General features: G+C 43.6%; 1 protein-coding gene across 2 annotated transcripts; it reads right to left on the bottom strand.

The window, feature by feature from the left end:
- Positions 1-221: 221 nt before the first annotated feature.
- Positions 222-13385, bottom strand: SERPINC1 (serpin family C member 1). 2 transcript variants are annotated; one of them, XM_088845327.1, is made up of 6 exons: positions 8612-13385; positions 7753-7968; positions 6684-6821; positions 4277-4667; positions 3276-3340; positions 222-610 (listed from the first exon to the last, which is right to left on the bottom strand). In XM_088845327.1, exons 1-6 carry the CDS (start codon positions 8864-8866, stop codon positions 434-436), a joined length of 1242 nt encoding a protein of 413 aa, XP_088701453.1. In that variant the 5' UTR covers positions 8867-13385; the 3' UTR covers positions 222-433. The 2 variants fall into 2 exon arrangements, with proteins under 2 accessions (XP_088701453.1, XP_088701454.1); XM_088845328.1 differs by lacking the exon at positions 6684-6821.
- Between the last annotated feature and the right edge of the window lie 10508 nt (positions 13386-23893).

Below are 23893 nucleotides of genomic sequence, written 5' to 3'. Positions count from 1 at the left end.
TTATTTTAACACTGTGTAAAAGAACATTATGCATGTGAGTGGTTTGAGAATTAAATGATTTAATATTCAGATTTGCATCTCTGTCTCTTCTGTATAGAGATTAATTCTTTTTAAATTTTTGGACTTTTTTTAGTATAAAGGGATTATCTAGATTTCAACTCCCCCTGCCCTCTCAAGATGCCTACTATCTTTCAAGATGAAGTAGTAACATTCCTCCCTCCTTCACTTTCTTGACCCAGATGTGTTCACCGGTAGAGAAAAGTTGAAAGCCTCATTATACCAAATGCCCAGCAGCATCTCTATCCATTTCTCCTTTCCTTGCCTTCATTTCAGATGGCAGAGTCGATTCATAATTGTCAGATATGGGAATATTTGTATTTATTTTTACTTGTATTCACAAACGAAAATAGGAAGAAGTACAAAGGATAACATTTTAATTAACACAAGGGTTGGCTACTCTGCCCATGAATATAATAGTGTTCAGAGCAACTTCCCTGATGAGAACCAGGAAGGGTCTGTTGGCCTTGAAGGTCACCCTGTTCGGGTTCAGCGAACGACCAGCGATGCTAATGACAGTACTTGCTGTGGCTTCACTGCCTTCCTCATTTACCTGCAGGTCAAATGGGAAACAAACCGCCACGTTAGCTACTCTGCAGCTCATTACAAGCAGGTACATCATCCATGGACACAGCAATTCCTCAAAAATGCCATTTATTTTCCAGTTGAAAAGATATGAGTTAGGTCAGATCCCCTCTGAAACCTTTTAGTCTTTCTTTCGTCCACTGAATACTGATGTAAGACTTGTATTCATCCAAGCCTTGTGCTGAAAGTAAGTGCCAAGGTCCATTCAGATACTCTCTGAACCAGAAATCTGGATGTATACAAGGTTGTCACATTTCTGGCTGGCAACGTTGTACATGATACTGAACTCTATACTACAAAACCTATTGACTCAAAATTAGAGCACCATAGTTGAGACAGTTCCACTCTGGATCATCAAGATCCTAGATAGAACTACTGTAAACAGCCACTCAGGAGCTAGGGCCTGTGAAAAGAGGAGGGTCCTCTGACTGGATGAGATGAATATTTCTCAGAGTAATAGATTGAAAGGATGGTGTTGGAACTTACTGATAAGTAGAACTGCCACAGATTTGGAGGGATATGGGAGATACCTTCAGAATTTTGCTTGGGCACCAAGAATGTCACTAAAACTCTGTCCCTGCCTCTAAGGAAAGCATTTCAGATCCCTGAGCTTTGAGAGAACCTGGTTGATTTTCCCTTCCTCGTTCCTTACCACCTCTCCCTTCTACACATGCTATCTAATTCATGATCATTTTAGCACTGACAGCAGATGAGCTTTTGTAAGACCAGGGTCCTTTCACTTAAATCAGATTCTGGTTTTCAGTGGCTTCTCAGGAGACTATCAATTAGGGTCATTGTGTATAGGGTTCCCAAGAGCCATGGAGGAACCTTGCATCATTGTTTAGTGGGCTCAAGTAGACAAAATGAATCTGAACTTTTGCTTCTTCTTGATCGTAACTCAAGGCCCTCGTGGAGGTATGAGTTGACAACTTCCATTTGGGGTCCGTGGAAGAAGATTCTCAGTCATAGTTAAAATCCTGAGGACTCATCTCTTGCAGTCTAAATGTTATTTCTTCCATAATCAATATGGCTTCAGTGTTGTTTTCACTTCCAAAATCATTAATCCAGTATTCACGTAAAATCACCTGTTCTGACCTCAGTATCTTTTAAGGTATATATCTTTCTACTCTTGCTTTGGTCCTACAGGTCTCTCTTGCTCTACAGAATATAGTCCCACATTGAGGATTTTATTGCCTAGCCCATTGCCTTTCTAACCTAACTCCTGCTATAGTGTGACCTAGACAATTAAAATATCTTGGTAGGAGACCCATTCAACAGTCTAAACTTCTATTTCTTTCATCTCATTGAACCCAATGAGCATTGCCTTCACTTCAGCAAACCAGTCCATGGCTGCAGTTTGAACTTGCCATCTCTCAGAACATCTCAACCTTTGAAATTATAATTACATTATCCTCTCAGACTATAACCTTCTGTTTTTTTCAAACTATCACATTTCCTCACTCCCTTTACAATTACCCTGGCTTTTTCCTGTCCCTTGATCCTTCCACTTTCCTCCTAATGACATATTTCCCACTGAGCTTGGACTCTGCAACTATATTTACTAGCACCATGCTCTGAAATCTTTCTCTTCGACCACGATCTCCTCTTTGAGATTCCTAAATTTTATGACCTCTACCATTGGCCTACCACATTTCCCTCATAGCCTGGTTCCCCCAAAGAATAGTCTACATAAGTGGTTCCCAAACCTGGATGCGCATCAGAATTTCTTGAGGAGCTTTGTAAATATACAGATGCTCAGACCCTGAGTCAAGCTCTCTAAATAACTAACGCTATTGATCCATAGTTCAGTATTTGTTTGAGAGCCAGAAGTTCTAAAGGCTTTACACAGCTCTTACTCCAGTAAAGATTTCCATGGGCATCTTAGTTGGGGCAACACTGGGTTAAGCAATATTGAACCATTTTCTTCACTGTGGAACTGCTCAGACATCAATACTCCAATGTGCATTGATTTTGTTAGTTTCCCTAGAAGAGGATATACATTTATTTGACCACCTAACTTTTTATTATCTGCAGTCTAGTCTAGAGTTCTAGTTTTCTGGAACACATTGTAGGACACTACAATGATGGTCTACACTCACCAGCTCTCCTTTCTTACTTTCCATTTGCTCTTCAATCATTACAATTAGGATGTGCCCCCACTACACTGTCCAAATGCCTCAGGGAAAAGTTACCTACGGTCACTTTTCAATCTTCTTACTAGATGCTTTCCATTTTCTTAAGACTCCTTCCTGGGTTTCCATGAGCTCATCCTCTCCTGGTTCTCCTTTGAATCCCTTTGCTGGCTGCTTTTCTGGTATCACCTTCACCTTAATGTCTGTGTTCCCAGGAGAGGTAGCAGATGGAGGGTGGAACAATTAGACAATGAGGGCTTCAAGTTAGAGTTATGTTGTAGAGGAGAGCACTATAGACTTGGGGTTTGAGGGACCTGGAAACATGCCTTTTATCACAGTTGTCACCTACTGTTCAAACATCTGCTGTCTACACTGTAAAAGCCAATGAAGGAATGACTCCAAAGTTACTCATCATATGAGATACTGATGTATTGAATAATAAAGCAGCATGGTAACAAAAAATCAAGCATAAGAAGAGAGAGCGGAGAGAGGTGTACTTACCTCAAGAAATGCCTTGTGGAATGCATCTGAGACATAGAGGTCGTTCCGACCTTCTGCAACAATACCTAGAAGGAAGACCAGAGAAAGATCTGTGAAATGGGAGAAAGTTGGCTTCAATCCACAGAGAGGAATTCAGTTTGGATTAAGAGGTCCTTTGGGACTTTTAGAAAAATAGAAATCCTGGACCCTCATCTAATGATACCCTCAAAATAAATATACGTTAAAAATAATAAAATACTTTGGGGTTTTTTCAGCCTGGTTCCTGTGAAGTTAATCTGGTGCTTTAGCTCATGGGGGATTGGGAGTTGAGGCTGAGGACTCTGTTCTTGAAGAAATGCTCACTCCATCTAGTAGCAATGTCTTTCCTTCCAGGGTGACAACACCTTGAAAAAAGGGTATGGTTCTGAGACCTAGTTTAAAGACAGTCCATTACAGGTGAATCCACTTAACTAATATTGTAAACTTCTTTTTAAAAATGAGATATCTTAATGCATATTTTTCAAGGATGGTGTGTTGGAAGAACCAAACCAACTTAACACTATTATCAAAGATTCACAACTGGGAAGGCTTGACTGCCTCTGTCCATGTGACCTTAAAAAACACAGAACCTCTTTAGAATATCAGGAAGGGCTATTAAATGTCAGCTACACCTCTTTGGTGGGACTCGGATGTCCTTGGCTCTTAATCCTACCTGTCTCTTTGCTCTGAACTCTCTGGTGGTTTTGAAGTTCCTCTCCACCTGGTCCCACCTATTCTATGAGTTATAGACTCCAAAGGTTTAAGTGCCAGCTGGGCCCAAGGAGATCCAAGAGCCAGCTTCCCCTCATACATAGGAGAGAACTGATCCCTTGAAAGGGAAGGGATTCTTCTGAGTTAGCAGTAGGACTGGGATTAGAATCCAGGTGTCCTGACTCCCTCTCGTCTACTCCTTCCCCATCTCTTCCACCTTTGGTCAGACACTCTGAGGGCAGAGAGAGGAGGAAAGCCCTTCCTCCCCTCACCTGGGAGCCTGGACTTCTCAGGACTGAACAAGTCTTCGAGGCCCATGTCTTGCAACCGCTCCTTCACGCTGAAGCTGTCCTCAATGCGGAAGCGGGGCATGTGGACCACCAGCAGTGTCTCTGTCAGCTCATCCAACCACTCCTGCAGCATGTCTGGGGTGAGTTCCTGTTCCACCTTGGCCAGGGTCTTCTCCAGCTTGGGCAGGATGAGCACCATGGTGATGTCATCACCCTTGAAGGGCAACTCGAGCACCTGGGTGCTTTCTGCCACTCTCCGATAGCGGAACTTGCCTTCCTGGTACATCATGGGTACTGAACACGACTCCCCATCAGCCTTGTAGAACAGTTCGTTCCTTGTGTTCTCAGGGCTGAACTTTGACTTCCACAGGCCCTGGAGGAAGACACCAGGTGGGAGAATCACAAAGCAAGAAGACCAGAAACATCTGTAGGAAAAAACAGTCACAATCTTTTATTATATTAAAAAAGTGAAGTCGCTCAGTCGTGTCTGACTCTTCGTGACCCCGTGGACTGTAGCCTACCATACTCCTCCATCCACGGAATTTTTCAGGCAAAAGTACTGGAGTGGGTTGCCATTTCCTTCTCCAGAGGATCTTGCAGACACTTTACCATCTGAGCCACCACGGAAGACCATGGGAAGTGCAATTTTTAGAACAAAGACCTAGAGAGATGTGCATAAAAAGGCTTTAATACTGACTGCGTCATAGTGGCAGAATGATGAGTGGGGGTTTTTTTTCAATGAATTTTCTGTATTTTCTAGATTTTCAGCAATGACTATTTGCTTTTATAACAAGAAAAAAATAAAAACAAAAATAACCTACTGGCCTCTTGGCAAGTCTCTTCTGGAGTGTAAATCTAATTGCCTTTTGCCTTCTGCCTCCCACCAGCCTCCTTCTCAAAGACCATCCTCCAAAATGCTGGGCTTTCTCCCTGATGAAGGTAGACAAAGGTAGTAACCCCAGGGGGTCATCTGGGAGTCCTGCCAAGCAGAGAGTGAGGCCTGGCCAACTTCCTGTTCAAAGAAGGAAGAGATACAAGATACTGCTTTGACAGTATTTGACTTTTCCAAGTTGTAGTTAGCATTCCTCATCATCTTCTGGCTCTTTGATTTGGGGACAAGTCACTTAACTCTTTGAGTGGTGGTTCTTTGCTTGTAAAATTAGGAGCTGGTTATCCCTAATATTTGTAGGATGCTTATTGTGTGCCAGTCACCACTCCAGGCATTTTGTATGCATTGACTTAATCCCCTCAGTAACCCTGTGAGCCAGATGTATCATTATTACCACTTTATAGATGCAGAAACTGGGGCACAGAAAGGTCTTAAGTAACTCGCTCAAGTTTGCAGTCAGAAGTGGAAAGTCAGAATTTAAACTAAGTAATCTGTCTGAGCAGCTCAAGTTCTCATTTGTGATGTCATGAGAATCAGGAGGCAAAGTGTTTCATAAAATGCAAAGGGGAGTCAGTATACATTGTAGAAATGCAACCTACTGCATTCTTGGCATGAGGGAACCCCCAAGCAACAAAGCAATTGGCAACAGCAGTGATGGGCTAACCCCCCAGGCCCAGTAGGGGAGAAGAACACATCTAGAGCATGACCCGGGAGGGCACAATTCAACCTGCGTTAAGCTGGTGGGTCTCCTGAGTATCAGTGGTCTGTTTATTCCCAGTACCCTCTCCCCTCATCCTTTTTCCTAAATGTAATCAAATTGGAACAATCTTCAGAAATTGACTCTCTGAGAAAGACAAAGCCATCTGCATGATCATGTCACAAGGCCACTGCAAAATTTGTGGTTAGTCTGGTACCAGGAGGTTCAGAAGCTTCAGGCAAGAGGAATTTTGAGATGCTGCAGAAGCTGCTCTAGATGATGGAGAAAACCTCATCACTGAGGATTGTCTACAGACTCTGTCATTTTGTTCCAGATTTCAAAATGAAGTTAACTGGACAGAAGAAATCATCACATACTTATGAGAATTAATTATCATGCACACCTTACTGCTGAGCATGCTGGTCTATGAATGTGTACACTCTGTCTTGGGCCCAGAGACATTACCAGGCCCCCTTTGGACCTCAGTCCAGCAACCACAGCCCTAGACATGACTCTAGACTCAGCAAATTTGTATTTATGCCCAGACCACACACGTACTATTTCTCAAAATGATCTGCCTACACATACCCAATGGTATGAAGGAGAGTGAGCTGGAGGGAAATATGTCATCCCTGAGGTCTTTCCAGGGTCATTTTATTTTTAAAAAATATATTTATTTTTAATTGGAGGATAATTGCTTTACAATATTGTGTTAGTTTCTGCCATACATCAACACGCATCAGTCATAGGTGTGCATATGTCCCCTCCCTCTTGAGCCTCCCTCCAGTGCCATTTTTGAGTACCTTGAAGTAAATGGTGTTGACTAGTACCAGGACAGTGAACTCATTGATGGCTTGTGGGGGAATGACATCAGTGATACGCCCTTCAGTCTTATTGGATATCCATTGGTTGATAGACAATCTGGACTGCTCTGCATTTCCCTGAGGAGAACAGGAAACAAACCTACCCAACTGTTCTATTCAATCGACTTCTCCATCTCCCCATGCAGAATTTTATTTTGTCCATCATCCCTCCACTCTTTCCCACCATTTTGTTAAACCATCACCCTAACCCAGATTGGAGAAACCACACATATCTAGCATACTGTCATGGATCTTCCATAGAGTTAATAAATATTAACAGAAGAAAGAGAAAGGAAAGAAAAAGAGGAAGAAATAAAGAAACAGAAGAAGAAAAAAATCGTCTGGAAAAAGAAAACAAAATATTATCTTCTTTGACTTTGGAAACCTGAACTCTTATGAGTATTCATGAGATGTGTTCTCTGGGAAGCTAAGGAGTGATGCAGGAGGTGCAGGGGGCACAGGAGAGATGCCCATGTGATCCAAAAAGTTTGAGAAATACCTTTTGAATAAAATCAGTAGACTTCTTTGTTGCAGGACTTTTTTTTTTAACTTTTTAAATAAGTCTGTTTATTGAAAAGATCTGAAAATAGTAATAAGGCTTTCAACTTTTTCTTTTTTTTGGCTTTCAACATTTAACAAACTTTCAAGATAGTAATAAGATGAGACATTAAGAATTTACTTCAAAAACCCAAAGTTTCCTACATCATTCCCTGTCATGCTTTAGGAGGAGTTGGTCTACAATTTTTCTGTTATGTGAATGAGTGACGTGTTCTGAATGCCACTGGTACAGGATTTTTATAACTTTTTCAGAGGAGCCTCTGCAATCCATAGATAGTACTGATTTCTCAGGTTTCAAATAAGAATACATATCCCAGGGGCTCTGACTTAAAACACCTCTTCCTGCCTTCAATTAGCATAGCAGTGTTCATTAGGATCCTGCTTCCTTGGCTCTTTAACTTCTGAGTGGAGAGGAAGAACTTGGAGGTCTGGGATGACATCTGGAACTCACCTTGAAGTCCAGGGGCTGGAGCTTGGCCCCATATACCACCTCACTGATGTCCTGGTAGGTCTCATTGAACGTAATGGATTTGTCTCCAAAAAGACGGTTGGCTGATACCAACTCAGAGGATTTATTGGCTTTTCGATAAAGTCGGCAGTTCAGTTTGGCAAAGAAAAAGTGGATCTGATCAGAAGTTTTCTCAGAGATAGTATCAAACTTAAAAACCTGTTGAAGCCAAAAAAAATAGTGGTGGGTCTGGTGGGACAGCCTGGCTCACATGGTCGGTGAGCATCATGCCAGTCAGCCCCTGACCAATAGTCATCAAGCACAGTGCCTGGCACAGCATAAACATTCAACTCATGCTTTCTAAAGGAATAAATGGAAAAAAGAAGAAGAAAGGGGGGCTTCCCTGGTGGTCTAGTGGTTAAGAATCTGCCCACCAATGCAGGGGACACGTGTCTGATCCCTGGTCTAGGAAGATTTCACATGCCGTGGGTTAGCTAAGCCCATGCGCCACAACTACTGAGCCTGTGTGCTGCAACTACTGAAGCCTGTGAGCGCTAGAGCCCATGCTCTGCAACAAGAGAAGTTGCCACAATGAGAAGCCCGAGCACCACAACGGAAGAGGGTCATCCTCTCTGGGCAACTAGAGAAAAACCCATGCAGCGACAAAGACCCAGGACAGCCATAAATAAATAGATAGATAAATAATTGATTTAAAAAAAAAAAAAAAGGGTAGGAAGGAGAGAGAGAAAAAGAAACACAAAGAGCCGGGGATAGTACCCAAAGTCTCTAAAGGGTGCTAAACCCAGGGATGTTCTCCTGGGAGTTCCAGCAAGGAGCTGGGGAGAAGGGCTTTGAGTTGTACCTCCATCAACTGCTTGAGTGTGTTGTTACAGGCACCCAGCTTGGTCATAGCAAAAGCTGTGGAGATACTCAGGGGTGACAGGAAAATGTTGTCATTGTTATTCTTGGAATCTGCCAGATGCTGATAGAAGGCAGTGGCAAAGTGGGAATTGGCCTTGGACAGTTCCCAGACCCGCCGGTTGGTGGCCCCGGGGATCTTCTGCTCTGAGCCCTCGCCCTCAGATGCCTTCTTCTCTGGGGAACGGTAAATACACATGGGATTCACAGGAATGTCCCGAGGTTTGGCTGTGCAGATGTCCTCCACAGGGCTCCGATGACAGGTCACACAGCCCCAGAGGCCAATAAGCAGCAAAGGGAGAAGACATATGCTCCTATAGGGGACAGAAAGCTGAGTTAAGCTAGGCTGAGAAATCCCCTCCCCACTGTCCACCACAGATTTACCCTAGTAGATCATAGACTACCAGCCCACACTGTGTGGCCAGAAGGAGGGCCAACACCTTGGAAAAGTACAAGGGCCCAGGACAAGTTCAATCCTGGACTCCTCACCCTGGACATAGTCCTGTTGAAATTAGAGTCAACTGTTGGAGTAACGATGTTATTAGAAGTCTTGTGTGCTCAAGGCCTCATGCTGGAAGAAATAAAGAATGTGAAGCTTCGAACTGGTGAACTGGACCAGGGACACATGAAAAATGGCAGGGAATTTTAGTGCCCAGTGAAAACTTAGGTCAGTTGGAGGAGCCATTAACAGAAGCTATTTAGGGAAGGGATTTAAACCTGGATGTTAAAAGATTGGGAAGACTTTGACAGCAACACCAGAGGGCTAAGAAGGAATGCCTGGGGCAAAATTACAGTCTATGTGCTGAAAACTCTGAAATCTCTAGCCCCAGTCCTAATCTTTCCACTGAGTTCCAGACCAGTTGTTTGCTGGACAATTCCACCTGGATGTCCTGTTGATCCCTTAGTGAAATACAAGTAAACTGAACTTGTGTCTCTCACCCATACTCCTGCTTCTCCTTCTATGTCCCCCAACTCAGCAAATGGGAGTTTCAGATACCCTGTCATCCAATCTAAAGACCATCCAGGATTTCTCCCTCTCTCCCTTCTCTATGCATTATTTTCTTGTTCTCTCTCTGCCTTAGATCAGGTCCTCATCATTTTCTGATGCCTGGAAATTTTCAGTTCAGTTCAGTCACCCAGTTGTGTCCAACTCTTCGCGACCCCATGAACTGCAGCATGCCAGGCCTCCCTGTCCATCACCAACTCCTGAAGTTCACCAAACCCACGTCCATTGAGTCAGTGATGCCATCCAACCATCTCATCCTCTGTCGTCCCCTTCTCCTCCTGGAAATTGTAGTAACTTCCAAAGTGTGTTCACTAAAGTAAGTAAAACCAGTCTCACTTTGAAAAAAAAAAGATATCATGAAACTGACAAACTCGGAAAATTGGGACACCCAATTAAGTAAACAAAATGATAAACTCTATTATAGTGTTTTTATAGATTAGACATGAGGGGCCAGACACTTCCTCTGGTTGACTTGGGGCCCTAAGCCTACAGAAGGGAGTCTGTACATGGGTACTGACTCTTCACAAGACAAGACATGCAAGCAGTGTAGAAAGGACTCGCCAGAGTGGTCTTCGGGCAAGTGTGGGGCTGGCTGGAAGCTGGGGGCAGCTGAGGGGTACTTGGTTTCTTGCCTGGTCTGAAGAGGCACTGAGTGGGAGAGCGGAGGTGCTGAGGGAGCTGTGGAAGACAGGGTGAGCAGAGAGAAATTTGCATTCATCTCCCCAGCTGGCTTGTCTCTTTCCCATACTGTCCCTCAGCTACCTTTAGAAATACAAGTGGAGGCTGAGGGCGCCCTGGGAGCTCTGTTAAGCACAAAGAAAAACCAAGGTGATCAAGCCAGAGCCTCACTTTTAGCTTCCTGTAAAAAAAAACAACAGATCAAGGAAGGAATGGGTATGATGTTAAGAGATGCGATCCTTTGTCAGAGGTCACTGAGACCTTGGGAGAGAGTGGGGGTTGTGATGGGAAAGAGGGGGCAGGGTGGAATTGGGTGGAAGGAGGAGCAAAAAGTGAGTTAGGAGGTCCTCACACATTACATTCTCCCTCTTTCCAGATATATGGCAGGCCCAGAGCTTCCCCTGGACTGCTGTGAGGGCTGCGGCGGAACAGCATCTCTTCTGAGGGAAGACATCCCCTTGTTTCTTGGGTTGGGAATCCAAGGTGTGGCTTAGGGAAAGGCCTTATCTCAAGAACCAAGCGGGAGGGAGGGTACTCAGGATGATGTCTTCTCATTATAACTACCAGGGAGAAAGGGCCCCGTCTTCTTGAAGGTGTCGAGGTCATCCTGGCGAGGCCCTCAGAGGTCAGGAAACCCAGTGAGGGCATGCGGAGGGAAAGCCCACCCCTCTTACCTTTTTCCAGTGGTGACCGTTCCTACCCCATTGGAAATCATGGTCACTAATCTTCCACAGTTCTGAACAAGTGGAGATATTGTGGTCTGAGGCAATCCCTCTGGACTGGTTCTTTCCTCTACACTGGGGTTCCAGAGGCTAGGGTGGGGGATGGAGCTGGTGAGGAGGGAGGCCTGAGGTCAAAGGCTGATGACCAGCTCCCAGGGTTAAGCAAAGTGTGGAGCCCAGTGTTGGTTAATTAGTAGAGAAGTTTTAAAGTTCAGTCAGGTCCAGAGAAAGAGGCCCACCTTACTTACTCTCTTCATCTTTATAGAAAAGGAGGACACGTTCACAAAACTTCATCAGAAAATACCTGACAGATGAGAACTCTGTCTGCAGGAATTTTTTTTCCTGGTTAACCAAACGGGGAAGTAGAAAATAGTACATATTCTATGTAAATAAAATAGTATTACTGTATGAGCCACCAGGGAAGTCCCAAGAATACTGGTTGCCATTCCCTTCTCCAGGGGATCTTCCCAACCCAGGGACTGAACCCAGGTCTCTGGCATTGGAGGCAGATTCTTTACTATCTGAGCCACCAGGGAAGCCCAGTATATAACCAGCCAAGTTCAATGTCCAGAAAATTCTAGCTTTCTACCTCTCAGTGCAATGTCCTCTTTCTCATAGCTTTTTAAGGAGACAGAATAAAAGAGAGCTGATGTTATCTAATCAGAGGGGAGAGAAGAGAAATATTTTGAAACAGGTGCTACCTTCAGGCCTCTGAGAGACCATGTGTCTGTGACCCAGACAGGTTACACCTCTGTGTAAAATGACCTCATTCCCCATTCAGCCTTGAAGTGGTTTGAGAGGGACACAATAGCAGGGGCCTCAGGGTACCGCCACAGACATTTCTTAAGGTGGAGGAGCTGGGTGAGGAATACTTTGAAAAATTCTATTGGGGGATTAGGAGACAGTGTGGGGCAGGTGAAAAACAAGCTTGCAACTGCTGAAGTACTTCTAAAAAGCAAACGGTGAATTATATTTATGTATATTGTTAATTTTACTTATTTTAGTAATTGGGGAGATGAAGTCAATTAGTGGAGATAAAGGGCAACGTTTATATTTATTTCCCTCTTCCTAAATAAGCCAAAAACAGTATCACAAGGATTGCTACAACTGTATTCACAGGATATAAGCCATCTTCTGTGTGACTGAAGACCGATATTAAGTTGGTGTTGTCATAAGCATTCTAAAGCGTTCTCTATTCATTAGACAGGAGAAACCTCTACCTAGACTGAAGTTGTGTCTAATTTATTTTTTAACTTTTTTGGCCGCACCCTGTGGCATGTGGGATCTTAGTTCAGGACTCGGGATTGAACTTGCAACCCCTGCACTGGAGGACTGAGTCTATTCCCTAGACCACTGGGAAAGTCCCTATGTCTAAGTCTTGGCTGATTTAGACCCTGGATACTATGAGGGCCTCTGTGTATGGTATGAACGGTTACAAGGAACAGTCCTAAAAACCCCCAGAATGTTCAGAGTCTCTTGTCACTCCAGAGTAAAGGCAATTGGAAAGTCTCCTGTTCAACCACTGTGTTCAGCAAACATAGGAGCACTACCTAGACAGCAGGCACTGTTGTAGAGACTGGGAGCTCCAGTCTGCAAGACATGCAGCAATCACATAAAGAACCAATATATAAAAAATAAACCTGGGACTTCCCTTCCAGTGGCTAAGACTCCATGCTCCCAATGCAGGGGGCCTGGATTCGATCCCTGGTCAGGGAGCTAGATCCCACATGCCGCAACTAAGGATTTAGCGTGCTGCAACAAAGACCCCGCACAGCCAAATAAAATTAAAAAAAAAAAAAAGAATATCTGTAACATAGAGTTGGCTTAAACCTCAACATTCAGAAAACTAAGATCATGGCATCTGGTCCCATCACTTCATGGGAAATAGATGAGGAAAAAGTGGAAACAGTGTCAGACTTTATTTTTTAGGGCTAAAAATCACTGCAAATGGTGACTTCAGTCATGATATTAAAAGATGCTTACTCCTTGGAAGGAAAGCTATGACCAACCTAGATAGTATATTAAAAAGCAGAGAGACTACTTTGCCAACAAAGGTCCGTCTAGTCAAGGCTATGGTTTTTCCAGTGGTCATGTATGGATGTGAGAGTTGGACTGTGAAAAAAGCTGATCACCGAACAATTGATGCTTTTGAACTGTGGTGTTGGAGAAGACTCTTGAGTCCCTTGGACTGCAAGAAGATCCAACCAGTCCATTCTAAAGGAGATCAGTCCTGGGTGTTCAATGGAAGGACTGATGCTGAAGCTGAAACTCCAATACTTTGGCCACCTCATGTGATGAGTTGACTCACTGGAAAAGACTCTGATGCTGGGAGGGATTGGGGGCAGGAGGAGAAGGGGACGACAGAGAATGAGGTGGCTGGATGGCATCATCGACTCGATTGAGTGAACTCCGGGAGTTGGTGATGGACAGGGAGGCCTGGTGTGCTGTGATTCATGGGGTCGCAGAGTCAGACACGACTGAGTGACTGAACTGAACATGTGTGTGCTTAGTTGCTCAGTCATGTCTGACTCTCTGCAACCCCACTGACTGTAGCCTACCATGCTACTCTGTCCATGGGGATTCTCCAGGAAAGAATACTGGATTGGGTTGCCATGCCCTCTTCCAGGGGATCTTCCCAACCCAGGGATCAAACCCAGGTCTCCCACATTGCTGGCAGGTCTCCTGCATTGCTGGCAGATTCTTTACCATCTGAGCTAGCAGGGAAGCCCATGTTAGGTGTTAATAAGGGTTACAGAGGAAAATACAACAGGGCAAGGGAGTAGAAAGTGGTGAGAGGAGACAGGGACATTATTGTTGTAGAACGGGTGGTAGGAAAGTCCTCCCTAATGAACTGACATTAAGGGACCAGAATGAAGTTGTGGGGAGGGGGAAGGAACCACATAGTACTTTCAGAACTATTGTTCCAGCTTGTAGAAGTTGTGAGACTTGTGCCTTGGAGGAAGGCAGACGAAGAGATGGAGCACAAGGGGTGAAGGGGGTCTGGTGAACATCTGTGGGAAAAGAGATGAGGACGCAGATACCACCTGACCAGGTAGTGAAGAACTATACATCAGCAACTGGGTTTAATATGTTCATTCACTCATTGAGTCATATGCTCACTTAATTAACATGTGTTTAATAAATGCCTATAGGTACCAGGCATGGTTGGTGCTGGGCCTGGGGATATGAAGATGCCTTTGCTCTCCAGGAGCTCCATGCTTCACAGCAGACCCCAGACATGACGATAAACATGCCCATCAATGCTACTGGTCATCTGACTAAAGCTGGGGCAGGAGAGGGGAAGATCAGGAGGTGATAATAGTATAAGAAATTTCTAAGACTAAGATACAAAGTCTTTTTATTTTAAAATAATTCTAAAGTGACAAAAAAGTTTCAAAAGTAATACAAAATAGTCTTATATATCCTTTACCCAGATTCCCCAAATACTCACACTGTTCCCATCTTACATCTGCTTTCTATTGTTTCTCATCCCCCTCTCTTCCTCTCTCTCTCTGACTCCCCATCTCTATATTTTCTGTATTGTTTTAGAATAATTTGCCGATATAAGTGCTCTTTTACCCTTATGTAGAGTGAGGTTCCTAAAAACAAGAACATCGCTTTACATGATCACAGTATAAAAGACACAAGATTGAGAGTAATATAGTACCATTTTCAAATCCATAAATCTTATTCTAAATTTGCCAAATGTCCCACTAATATTCCATATTCTTTACAGCAAGTGGTTCTCAAAATTTTGGGTCTTAGGATCTCTTTTTAGTCTTGCTAAATTACATTTAAACATAATTATTTAAATAATACATACATAAAATAATTTTAACTTCATGCATACACTGAAAGGTTTGCATGGGGTAACTCCCAGGATCACACTTTGGGAAACATTGATTTTCAGGCCCTGAAAGTCCCCGCCCCACCACCACCACTTCCAGGTCCCAGGTCACACACTGCATTTAATTGTCATGTTTCTTTGGTCTCCTCTAGTTTGGAACAGTTGCTCTCTTTTCTTTGTCTTTCATGACTATGGAATTTTTTAAAGAGTACGGGCCAGTTATTTTTGAAGAATGTCTTTCAATTTGAGTATATCTGAGGTTTCTTCAGGATTTGATTCAAGTTACATTTTTAATTTTTGGTAGGAATACTAAAGAAATAATATTGTGTCATCCTCAGTGCATCATATCAGGAGGCATGCTGTTGCTGCTGCTGCTGCTGGGTCGCTTCAGTCGTGTCCGACTCTATGCGACCCCATAGATGGCAACCCACCAGGCTCCGCCATCCCTGGATTCTCCAGGCAAGAACACTGGAGTGGGTTGCCATTGAGGTATCAGTTTATCCCATTAATTGGGATAATTGATGCTAGTTTTGATCACTTAGTTAAATAGGATCAGGACTGTAAAATTATAACATTTCCCTTTTTATTAAGTAAGTATCCTGTAAGAAGATACCTTGAGAACATGATACATTATTTTTCATCAAATTGTCACATGCTAATTTTAGCATTCCTCAGTGGTTCTTCTGTAAGACTTTTAAAGCACTTTTCCTAGTTCCCATCTGATTCCCTAAAAAGAATTACCATTGAAACCATTAGAACTCAGACATCAACTAAAGTTAGACAACACACTCTCTTGCTAGGGTGTGAGGAAAATGCCCTTTTACTCATTGCTGGTGGGAATGCATACTGCTATAACCCTTTGAAGGAAAATTTGGCAATCAGTTCAGTTCAGTTCAGTCGCTCAGTCGTATCCGACTCTCTGCGACCCCATGAATCACAGCACGCCAGGCCTCCCTGTCCATCACCAACTCCCGGAGTTCACTCAAACTCATGTCCATCGAGTCGGTGATGCCATCCCAGCCATCTCATTCTGTCGTCCCCTTCTCCTCCCACCCCCAACCTTTCCCAGCATCAGAGTCTTTTCCAGTGAGTCAACTCGTTGCATGAGGTGGCCAAAGTATTGCAGTTTCAGCTTTAGCATCAGTCCTTCCAGTGAACACCCAGGATTGATCTCCTTTAGAATGGACTGGTTGGATCTCCTTGCAGTCCAAAGGACTCTCAAGAGTCTTCTCCAGCACCACAATTCAAAAGCATCAATTCTTCAGCAATCAGCTTCCTTCACAGTCCAACTCTCACATCCATACATGACCACGGGAAAAACCATAGCCTTGACTAGACAGACCTTGGTTGGCAAAGTAATGTCTCTGCTTTTTAATATACTATCAAGGTTGGTCATAACTTTCCTTCCAAGGAGTAAGTAAGCGCCTTTTAATTTCATGGCTGCAATCAGCATCTACAGTGATTTTGGAGCCCCCCAAAATAAAGTCTGACACTGTTTCCACTGTTTTTCCATCTATTTCCCATGAAGTGATGGGACCAGATGCCAGTTATAAATGAGTTTACCATTTGAGCTGGAAATTCCACTTCAGGAAGTGTATCCTACAGATACAGATGGGTATAAGTGTGTCCTACAGATGGGTATAAGTAAGGTAACCAGTTATAACTCGATTTGCAATAGCAAAAGATTAGAAACAATTTCCACCTATAGTAGACTAGTTAAACCAACCTACATCCCCACAATGGAAAACTATGCCACTGTCAAAAAGAATTATGCTCTTTTCTGATATGGAAGGGTTTCAAGGACCACTAAGTAGAAAGAAGCAAGCACTGCAGAGCTGTGCTTAGAGTGTGCTACCTTTCATATCACAAATTGGGGATGATAGGGGTAGGTGTCAACAGACAAGGGTAGGAGTGAGAGTTTTCAATATGAATCTTCCTAATTAATTTTCTATTTTTGAACATGTCAATGTATCATTTAGTCAAGACAGTATGGACTTTGTGAGCAACAAGGGCATCAGTGTTGTATTCCACAGAGGCTTGGGGAGACAGGAGTGTAAGGGCATGACATGAAAGTCGTGGCAGCACCAAAGAGAAACTAGAAGCAGCTTGAGTCCCTGGCTACTGACAGAGGAGAAAAGAAGAATGAGAGTAGCTAAGGTCAGTGTCTGCAGGAGGAACAGAGGTGTTCAGGTGTGCTCTGCCTGGGAAGATAATTTCAAATGACTGTATCTTATTTCATTGCCTAGAATTTTAACCATTGCTTCACAGTAGCTTAGGTCAAAATCTTTAAATCTTTAAATGAGATAATAATAATAGGTGCCATTTACTACACACCAAGATCTATGCTGAGTGTTTTATAGGCATTTGCTTCTACAATTCTCTTGTCAGTTCTATCAGGAATATATTATGCCCAGTTTACAGACAAAGCAACTGCTATTTACAAGTGTTAAAGACTTGGCCCAAATTACAAAGCTGGCAAAGCAGAGATTCAAACCCTTGTCTGCCTGTCTCACAGGTCTTGGGCTCCTACAGGACAGCTATCAAGAAAATGTCCAGGGACTTCCCTGGTGGCACAGTGGATAGGAATCCACCTGCCAATGTAGGAGACACAGGTTCAATCCCTGATCCTGCAGGATCCCACATGCCTTGGAGCAACTGAGCTCATGTACCACAACTACTGAGCCTGTGCCCTAGAGCCTGAGAACCACAACTACTGAAGCCCCACTGCCTAAAGCCCATGCTCCACAACAAAAGAAGCCCCAGCAATGAGGAGCTTCTGCACCATAACTAGAGAGTAGCTCCCGCTTTCCACAACTAGATAAAAGCCTGAGCAGCAGTGAAGACCTAGCAAAGCCAATAAATATCCAAATTTAAAAATTTTTTTAAAAAGTCCATGTCAAAAAAAAAAACCCAAACAAAGTTCAGTTCAGTCGCTCAGTTGTGTCCAACTCTCTGTGACCCCATGAACTGCAGCACATCAGGCCTCCCTGTCCATCACCAACTCCCAGAGTTCACTCAAACTCATGTCTATCGAGTCGGTAATGCCATCCAGCCATCTCATCCTCTGTCGTTCCCTTCTCCTCCTGCCCCCAATCCCTCCCAGCATCAGAGTCTTTTCCAGTGAGTCAACTCTTCTCATGAGGTGGCCAAAGTATTGGAGTTTCAGCTTCAGCATCAGTCCTTCCAATGAACACCCAGGACCAATCTCCTTTAGAATGGACTCGTTGGAATCTCCTTGCAGTCCAAGGGACTCTCAAGAGTCTTCTCCAACACCATAGTTCAAAAGCATTAATTCTTCGATGTTCAGCTTTCTTCACAGTCCAACTCTCACATCCATACATGACCACTGGAAAAACCATAGCCTTGACTAGACGGACCTTTGTTGGCAAAGTAATGTCTCTGTTTTTTAATATGCTGTATAGGTTGGTCATAACGTTCCTTCCAAGGAGTAAGCGTCTTTAAATTTCATGGCTGCAGTCACCACCTGCACTGATTTTGGAGCCCCCAAAAATAAAGTCTGACACTGTTTCCCCATCTATTTCCCATGAAGTGATGGGACCGGATGCCATGATCTTAGTTTTCTGAATGTTGAGCTTTAAGCCAACTTTTTCACTCTTCTCTTTTCAGAATCAAATAAAAATTCACACACACACAAAAAGAAAATGTCTGTTTTCCCAGGTTAAAACTTACAGTGTCTAACTGTTTTCCTTGAGGCAGGGTTTAAGTCACCATCTAGTTGCTCAGTCGTGTTTGACTCTGCGACCCTATGGACTGTAGCCCTTCAGGCTCCTCTGTCCGTGGCATTTCCCAGGCAAGAATACTGGAGTGGGATGCCATTCTCTTTTTCAGGGGCTCTTCTTGACCCCTGAGATGAACAATACAATACAGGGATGGAACCTGTATTGCAGGCAGATTCTTTACCGCCTGAACCACAAAGGAAGCCCCTCCTCTGAGTAGTCCTTATCAAGTTTGTCCAGGAGTCCCTCAAAATCCAGGGCCCAGAAGCAAACTCAGGGGCTGCCACCATTTCCTTTGTCAACCCAAATTTTATCAGAGAGCATTTGCCTTTGAGGCACATTTCAAATGTGATTTTTTCACACAGTCCTTTGGCGTCTTTAATACCAGCCCAGTCTTTAATTCTCTCGCACACAACGCCCCTTGGCTTTCACTGTGAAGATTTTGATGACCCCAAATCCCTTTCCTGTTGGTACATCTTAGACTGGTTTGATGAGGAAAGGAAAAAAGCAGCTGATATGCTGGGTGAACTAATTTGGGTCTCTGTCTACACGCACACACACACACAGTCATTAGTATTCTGTGAAGTGTTTTTTAAAATAACTTTATTTTTGGCCATGCTGGGTCTTCATTGCTGCATGCAGGCTTCTCGTTGTGGCTCTTCTTGCGGTGGAGCTTGGGCTTTAAGGTATAGTGGCTTCAGTAGGTACAACACCTGGGCTCAGTAGTTGCAGCATGTGGGCTCTAGAGCACAGGCTCAATAGTTGTGGTACATCAACTTAGTTGCTTTGTGGCATGTGAGATCTTCCCGTATCAGGGATCGATCCCTTGACTCCTGCATTGGCCGGCCAATTATTTACCACTGAGCCACCAGGAAAGCCCTGTGAGGTGTTATAATAATCGTGTACCTTAAAATCAAATTCTTCATGGAAACGTCTAACCATTTCTGGAAGTGGAGGCAGACTTTTGGAACTTTTATTAGATAAAAATTAGCACTACTTCTATGCTGAGCAAAAACAAAGTTGGAAGGAGCTCAGAGGGCCTCTCTATGCTTTGCGCTGTGTTAGGGGTAGGTTTGAGGAGCCATGGAGAGGAAAGAATGTAGCATTCAATTGTATTCTCTTTAATGCTTCCTTCAAGGCCAATAAGAAAATATAAAACTCCTCTTTCCCTAGCCCTGCCTCTGGTCTCAGTAGTAACTCCTGTGAGCAGGAAATCAAGCTGGTCCTCACCATTACCTCATATCCTGGGCTTTTCTTTCTATTCTTTTCTTTGGATCCAAGAGTAAGACCTTGGCAGAGAACAAACAGTAGAACTGAGCTCCTGCTGTGGTTACTGAGTAACTCAAAGATTAACTCTTCCACAGAAATTCGGCAAAACATCTAGCACACAAACACACACAAAAACAGAGTTGTCTCCAACTCTCTTGGGTTTCTAGTTTACTAGATGGCTATGACCATCCAGTAATTAACATGAAGTAGTAGCTGGCAATGGCACCCCACTCCAGTATTCTTGCCTGGAGAATCCCAGGGACGGGGGAGCCTGGTGGGCTGCCGTCTATGGGGTCGCACAGAGTCGGACACGACTGAAGCGACTTAGCAGCAGCAGTAGCTATCTAGTAATTAAGGTGAAAGAAAGTTTATCAAACTAAATCCTGCATTATCATTTGGCAGCTAATCTCAAAGCATCTCACTGGTTATTTGTCCAAATTCTCACAAATGTGAGAAAGTTCAGTTTCAGTTTCATGGAAATAAAATAAAAACAAATACTTATTGAACATGTCCAGTGCACATGCCACTGGGTCTTGAATGTACCAGGTACTCAATAAATATTTGTGTTTGAAGAAACCCAGGTTCAGAGTAGCTTGGCTGACTTATTAAGAAGGAAGTACTTTAAATTTCTCCCAAACGGAAGGTTAAGATTTTCAAGTAAAGTAAAAAAGATTACTTATCCAGAGGAATTGACACCTTGTATGAACAGAAACACCTCTTGCAAGTTTGAGCAAGAGAGGGATGCATGGGGTCAAAGTTCATTGCTTAGTTCAGGAAGCTGCAGGTGGTAAAAGAGAAATTGAGAAGACAGTGGAAGCAGAGGTTAGAGGTAGTGGGATAAAGTTCCCTGGAGAGAGAGAGGGTGGGTTGGACAGACCAAGAAGCAACAGGCAGAAACTCGCAGTAAAGCTGAAGTCAGGAGTGTACGTTTTGACAAGTACAGGTCAATTGTGTGACCGGTGTCTTTTACCCACTTCTGCCAATGGCTGCTTTAGCAAATTTAAGTCCACTTGAGGGTGGAGGAGGAAATGAAGGGGTAGACATGAATGTAGCTTGGCAGCTTTTATCCCATCAAGACACAGTTGGTTTCAGGTCCTTCCCAGCCAGTGCTAAAAATCAACAGATACTGTATGGGCACAGGCTTTTAACTTTGAACAGAAACAAGTTCTAGGAAAAACATCTCATGTGGCTTCACAGGTTCAGCTTACCAGGGGATGGTGCTGGATACAAAACCCTCCAGCTGCTCAGAGAGAAATGGGCCAGCCCACTCTGGAGGCAGCCTGCATCATGCCCCAAGGCCAGGAGTTCAACTGGTTGTCTAGTTTGTTGTCAGGTTAATAAAATGCCTGGTTAAATGATAATGGTAAGCATAGGGACTGAGGAAAATTAGAGGGCATGCTTTAGATCTTAATAACCTGAACATTGTGGACTTGAGAGGATAACAAGATGATGACAAACTAAGGTCACCGTACGTTTTCCTTAAAACTGAATTTTTTAAGGGCTTTGATACTGTAAAGGTCATTTTTTTCCCTTTAACCTGATAGTATTGGATAAGGCCATGCACTTGGTCAAGGGAATTACGGGAAGCTGCTGACTTTGGTGGCACCCATTTGGGTATTTAGAAATGCCAATCATACTTGTGCTGTTCTCAAGTATGGCCTAAATACTGTCTCAGAAATTCCTCCCCTCCTTTTCATTTTCTTTGTCCTGCTGCAAGCCCTCATCATTTCTTCTAAGTCTATTGCAACCGATTTGTAACTGAGTTCTCTGCCTTAGGCCCTCTGTGTTGTTGTTTAGTCACTTAGCTGTGTCCAACTCTTTGTGACCCCATGGACTGTAGCCCTCCAGGCTCTTCTGTCCATGGGATTTCCCAGGCAAGAATACTGGAGTGAACTGTCATTCCACTCAGGGGATCTTCCTGCTTCAGGGATCAAACCTGAGTCTCCTGCATTGCAGTTAAGATTCTTGACCACTGAGCCACCAAGGAAGCCATGCCTGAGGCCCTGTTCCACTTCAAATCACAATCATCACATCACTCTCAGGTTGAAAATCTTTACTAGTGTTTAATTGTTAAGGGAAAAAAAATCACAACTCAGAAGGGGGTACATAAAGCTTTCCAAGACCTGCCCTCAGCCAAAATTTTCTATATCCCCAACACCTTGAAGTTCTGTTCCAGGCCATATTCTATGTGCTCCCAGGCTTAGAACTTCTACTTCTGCTCTGTTCACCATACAAACACTTCCGTGCCTTTCAGGACCAACTCCTGAAATGTAAAAACTCTGCTGAGTCACCATGCTTCTCCAGCCTTACGTTTGTCTCCAAGTTGTGCTCCTTATGCCTCACATCTTATTCATGTCACTTAAATAGGCAGAAACTGGATTCCTCTGCTTCTAAAACTGCCTCTCAAGAAAGAACCCCACTACTCCAAAGTGTGGTCTTTGGGGTTGATTTTTGGACAGACAGCACCGGCATCACCTGGGAACCTGTTAAGACAATCTCAGACCCACTCCAGACCTGCTGAAACAGGAGCTGCACTTTAACCAGAGCCCAGGTGAACTGCATTCACCTTAATTGACAAGCACGCTGACACAGAGTCTATTCAATAAACATGACTAAAGAGGCACAAATCTGATCGCTTTAGTTCCCCAACTTATGACCCTTCCTTGGACAGCTTTTACTTTCAGAATGAAACCCAGCTTTGCGATCTGGCTCTGCATCTGAAGCCATCTCACTCTCTCCTCTCACTTCAATTACCTTCTTTCAGTTTCCGTACATCTTTCTTTTTTTGCGGAGTTCATACATCTTTTTTTCTCTGACTAGGAGTCTCCTTATACACCCCCCACCCCCAACCCAGAACCCCCACCCCGCCCCAAGCCATTTCTTACCTTCAAGGCCACTATCTCAGGAAAGCCTTTGCTGCCCAGCCAGGCAAGGTTAAATCTTCCTTGTGTATATTCTCACAGCTCGTTGCTCTTGTCTTCTGAAGATAATCATGGATGAATAATCTTTTGGGTGGAGAAGGAAATGGCAACCCACTCCAGTATTCCTGCCTGGAGAATCCCATGGACAGAGGAGCCTGATGGGCTATAGTCCATGGAGTCGCAAAGAGTCGGGCATGACTGAGCCACTAACACAATGATCCTTTGGTAATTCTGCCTGTGGTGTCTTGTAGATGACTGTTACCTATCCATAAATGTACACGTCAAGTTCCGTAATTGGAGTTTGAGCTCCTTGAGGGTAGAGAATATTCTTTGTTCTCTACAGTACTGTGCCATATGGGGAGTACTCAGTAAATTACTTCAGTAAATACTGTAGTAGGTATTCACTGAGTAGTTGCAAGTTTACTTCTGATGTGCTAGCTGGTCCCAATAAGGGTGGAAAGCCATTAACTAACTGAGCTACCATGTTGGAAAGCAAAGGAGTTTACAAATTGACCATGCAGACTAGCTGGTTACTGGGAATAAGTTTCAGTGTAAAGGATCAGAAACTAACCTGTTGCTTGTAAGCAGGGTGGGCCTGGGTAAGTGGTTAAGACAGTAGGTCTGGTTTTGGAATTCCCATTCTCGATTTTATTTTAGGCAATAGTTACCATCCCTCATACCCCCTGAGCTTTTTTTGACTGTGGCCACTTCTCTTGAGGTCTGAAATGGTACCAATGGATACCTAATGCTAACTGATAGTAGAAGGCGTGACGTTTGTTCACTGGTAATATACATCATTTTTCTTTTACAAATATTTAGTTATTTTAAAGGAAACTCTACCCACTGTCAGTTATGTGTCTTCTAAAAATACGGACATTTTATTCTATAACAATGTGCTATTATCACCCTGAACAAAATGTTATTCCTTTGCTTTTTCTAATATTCAATGTGTAAGTCAAATTCCCCTAACTATATATATATATATATATATGTTGGAGAAGGTAATGGCAACCCACTCCAGTACCCTTGCCTGGAAAGGGTACTGG

This window comes from Moschus berezovskii, chromosome 17 (assembly GCF_049115385.1).
Source record: "Moschus berezovskii isolate FMDL1 chromosome 17, NW_MosBer_1.0, whole genome shotgun sequence".
In the NCBI taxonomy this organism is placed as follows: domain Eukaryota; kingdom Metazoa; phylum Chordata; class Mammalia; order Artiodactyla; family Moschidae; genus Moschus; species Moschus berezovskii.
Note: the sequence above shows the minus strand (reverse complement) of the source record. Positions and strands in the feature narration are given on the sequence as shown.